Source organism: Myotis davidii, unplaced genomic scaffold (genome assembly GCF_000327345.1).
Source record: "Myotis davidii unplaced genomic scaffold, ASM32734v1 scaffold1409, whole genome shotgun sequence".
NCBI lineage: Eukaryota > Metazoa > Chordata > Mammalia > Chiroptera > Vespertilionidae > Myotis > Myotis davidii.
Window position 1 is genome coordinate 137,295 of NW_006299605.1, and position 4,302 is coordinate 141,596.

At 36.5% G+C, this 4,302-nt stretch overlaps 1 protein-coding gene across 1 annotated transcript in view; it reads right to left on the reverse strand.

Annotated features, from left to right (window-relative positions):
* The window catches only part of ABCB7 (ATP binding cassette subfamily B member 7), a 114,541-nt gene that overhangs the window by 92,800 nt on the left and 17,439 nt on the right, over positions 1-4,302 (reverse strand). Inside the window, exon 2 of the mRNA XM_006775415.2 lies at positions 1,560-1,679. Coding sequence (XP_006775478.1) covers positions 1,560-1,643 — 84 coding nt within the window. The 5' untranslated portion in view covers positions 1,644-1,679. The remainder of the gene's footprint in view (positions 1-1,559; positions 1,680-4,302) is intronic.

Sequence of the window (4,302 nt, forward strand, 5' to 3'; positions counted from 1 at the left end):
AGCCAGTGGGCCTGGATTGAGAGAGGGATATCCGACTGCCGGTTTAGGCCGAATCCCACAGAGATCCCCAATTGGAGAGGGTGCAGGCTGGACTGAGGGAACCACCACGTCCCGCCCACCCCCACCCCCCCGTGCACGAATTTCATGCATTGGGCCACTAGTCTATATCATAAAAGGCCCGTGGTCGTAATGCTGTAACAACCAAATGAGCAGTAGCTCTCATGGTAGGCGGGACGCGAGCTATGAGCAGCGATGGGAAGGGAGGCCAGCTGAGGCAAGCAGAAGCACTGGTGCACGATTTTGTGCGCACTGGGCCTCTAGTGAGTAAATAAACAGGAACACACATGATATAGAGAAGAAGTAAATTATAAGACCTGAGTTCTAAAACAAAATATTAACACATATGTAAGACTGGTAACCAAATTATAGCCAAACCTCATTTATACTTTTTTTAAATATATTTTATTGAATTTTTTACAGAGAGGAAGGGAGAGAGATAGAGAGTTAGAAACATCAATGAGAGAGAAACATGGATCAGCTGCCTCCCGCACATCCCCCACTGGTACATGCCCTTGACCAGAATCAAACCTGGGACCTTTCAGTCCTCAAGCCGACGCTCTATCCACTGAGTCAAACCAGCTTTGGCCTCATTTATACTTTTAAGTAGACTTTGTTTTTACCATATTTCTGATGAAAATCTGAATTTATTTTGATTTTAGCATGTATATTATGTTTCACTGTGTGCCAGTCACAGTTCTAAGCCTTTTGTATTTTAAATTACTTATTCCTTATAACAACCTTATTTTGCTTTATTTTACAAATTAAATTAACAAGCTGGGGTGAACTGCGAAGAGGGCACAGAGACTAAGCAACTTGTGCAAGGTTACCCCCAGGAAGTCTGGCTCCACAGTCTATAATTGTACGATTACTGTATACTGTACCTAAAGATATGTACATCACTGACAAAATGTGAATAAATTAAAAATAAGGGATGTTTATTGAAAGCTCAGTCATTATTATAAGTTTGCCTTATTAATATGTGTTACAATACAGCAAGAAACTAAGGAAGCTGCTAATATATAGAGAGCCCCTATATTGAATGGTACCAAAATGCCCAGCTTTTGTTGTCATTTCTTTCCCTCTTTTTTTCCCTTGATATCACACTATTGTTTACCACTTAGGACTATCATTATGCCTAAAATGTCTTTATCTTTTTCAAGTTACTGGGAACTGAGAACAATGTATTAAATATGTATTAAATAAAAGCCAACAAGACACTGAGGAGTTTCTTTTATAAAATTTCCTTAAGTTTTACTCCAATAAATGATCTTGTATTGGAGATCAGGAATGAATTCAATTAAGTTGAGGCTGTTCTAAGTCTGATCCACAGATAAATCAGACATTACCATATAATTTCTGCTGATTGCATACAACAGTCATGATAGGATCCTAAAAGCTGACAATACTCCCCCAAAAGTGCCTTAAGTCAGCCCAAGTTTCAATACTAGAAAATATCATAGCATTTCTTATAACAATGATCAACACATAATTTCTCTTACCTTTGCGCAGCCCAAAAATCCCAGGGAAATGGCAACCCTAGCTCGTAGATCTGGCCTGTCTTTGGGCCACACATAAGAAAGCATTGCTTTTATGATTTTCCGAGTATCAACATCTTTTAACTGTTGAGAGAAAACAAAGCAGTAAGTAACATGTTATTTCAAATATAACTATATTTCAATAATGTAGAATTATGTCCCTAATGAGAAAAATTAGATTACAAACATAACTTGTATACTGAATCTAAGGTCAATATCTTTCAAACTCAAACTATTTTGGAGAAAAAGAAACTTTCAATTGCTTTGAAAAAGCTATTCATTTCTCTTAATTTCCTACTTTCAGCTATAGTTATCCTTATAATGCCAAAAAGTTACTAACTGGGGGTGAGTGGGACATGCACTATACATTTATTTCTTACTAATTAACTATTAACACATTATATAAAAATTTAAACATTTCCATCTTTGTGGTCAAAATCGTTATATACTTTTGGGGTTTTTATCAGTACATTTACTTAAAATGGTTTGAAGCCCTAAGCCCAAACTAATGATACAACAGTGTTACAATATAATGTTTAGGAAGGTAGGTGTCTTGGCAGAGGGTGGGTTATTACATTAAGTTTAATATATTAACATTTAATATATTACTGGCAACAATAATAGAACAATTATAACAATATACTGTAATAAAAGTTATGTGAATGGCTTTGAGGCTATTATTAAGTTAAATGAGTGTTACCTGAACACAAGCACTGTAATACCACACAGTTGATCTGATAACCAAGACAACTAAATGGGTAGATAGCATATACAATGCAGATACGCTGGACAAAAGGATGATTCAAATCTAGGGTGGAAGGGTGCAAGGCTTCATCACACTACTAAGAATGTTGCACGATTTAAAACTTATGAATTATTTTTTTCTGGAATTTCCATTTAATATTTTGCACCACGGTTGACCTCCGGTAACTGAAACCACAGAAAGCAAAACTATAGATAAGGGGGACTACTGTGTTCCAAAGCTACTATATTATTACAGTTGGTTAAAAAAAAAACCATATTAAAATTTGAAGTAATTACTCAATTTCTCGAAAAGGTATTAAAAAGTGAAAAATTAAAAAATAGAAAAGTTAATGCTCATTATTGGTAGGGAGATATGGAAATGAGCATTCCAATACACAGTTAATGGGAGAGTATACTGAAACAATCTTTCTAGAAAGCAATTCGATATCTACCATAAGATTTTAAAAATAATTCTTTGTCTTAAGAATTCCATCTCTGAAAACTTAGGCTTTAAAAAATACTTCAGAATGTTCCAAGTTTAAACAATTTTATTTTCTAAAATTTCTTGAATTTCTCTACTTCTATTTCCTCCACCAACCTAATCCAAGCAATCATTTCTTACCTAACCCATTGCCTCAACCTCCTATCTGATCTTCCTGCATCCACTCTGTTCCCTGTACAATTAGTTCACCGTACAATCAAATATTACTCCCAACTTAAAACCCTTTGAAGGTATACTTTCCCTCTTAGAATGAAGTCCATAACATCATTTATGAGGCTCTGCTTAACCAGGTCCCTGAATACATCTCTAGCCTTATCTTACACCACTACTTTTAGTGTCCATACCACACTGGATTTAAGTTTCTTAGATATAATTTCTCTGCAACAAGGCCTTTGTACAATAACATTCACTCTGTTTGGAATAATATTTCTCTCTAAAATGCCAATCCACACCACCCAAAACCTCTTGCAATTAGTTAATTGCCAGATCAAGCAGCACTTTCTCAATGAGGGCTTCCCTAACTTTAGTCAGGATCCTTCGCTGTATTTTTTTGCAGAACAGTATTCCTTTCTTACAGAGTATTCATTTCAGTTATAAACTACATGTACAGCAATGTGGTTATATTTGATAATATCTGCTCTCCTGCTAGAATTTAAATTCCATGTGTTCAGTAACTTTGTGTTTTGTGGTCACTGTTATAACCAAATACCAAATACAGTGGCTGACATACATTAGATACTCAACAAATATTTTTTGAACAAAGTATTTTGCTATAAGGATACTTTATTCCCATGCTGTTTTAATAGGAAAAAAAATGTTAAACAGCCTATATGATCAACAATGTAAAAACTTGTAAAGAAATTACAGTGAATACATATAAACTATAGCCATTTAGAAATATATGTAGTCACACAGACACACAGGAAGTTAAAAAAAGCAGAGTTAAAGTTATTTTAACGAGGAAAATAATGTAATATGTATAGGAGTTTACACATGCATAAAAAAAAACAAGATGGCGACATAGGTAAACACCGGAAATTGCTGCCTCGTACAACCACTTCAAAAATACAACTAAAAGACAAAACAGACATCATCCAGAACCACAGGAAGGCTGTCTGAGTGGAAATTCTACAACTAGAAGGGAAGAGAAAACACACTGAGACTCAGAGAAGGTGCAGTGCGGATGTAAAGTGCAGAGATACGGAGGCGCACATGGAAAGGCTGGCAACTGAGGACTCCATTGTCTTTTTCAATCGGGAGGGTGTCTCAGGCTCCCGACTGCTCTGAACTCCAGTTCCCAGCGAGTCTCTGGGGATCCAGACTCATACAGTGAGAAACTGGACTGTCTGGCATCGGGTGGAACTCAAGGGCGGCTTTCTCTCAGAGGTGCTTGCAGTGATTACTGGCACAATGAGAGGCGGGGCCGCATAGGGTAGGACTGAGGAGCAGCCATAGCTGCAT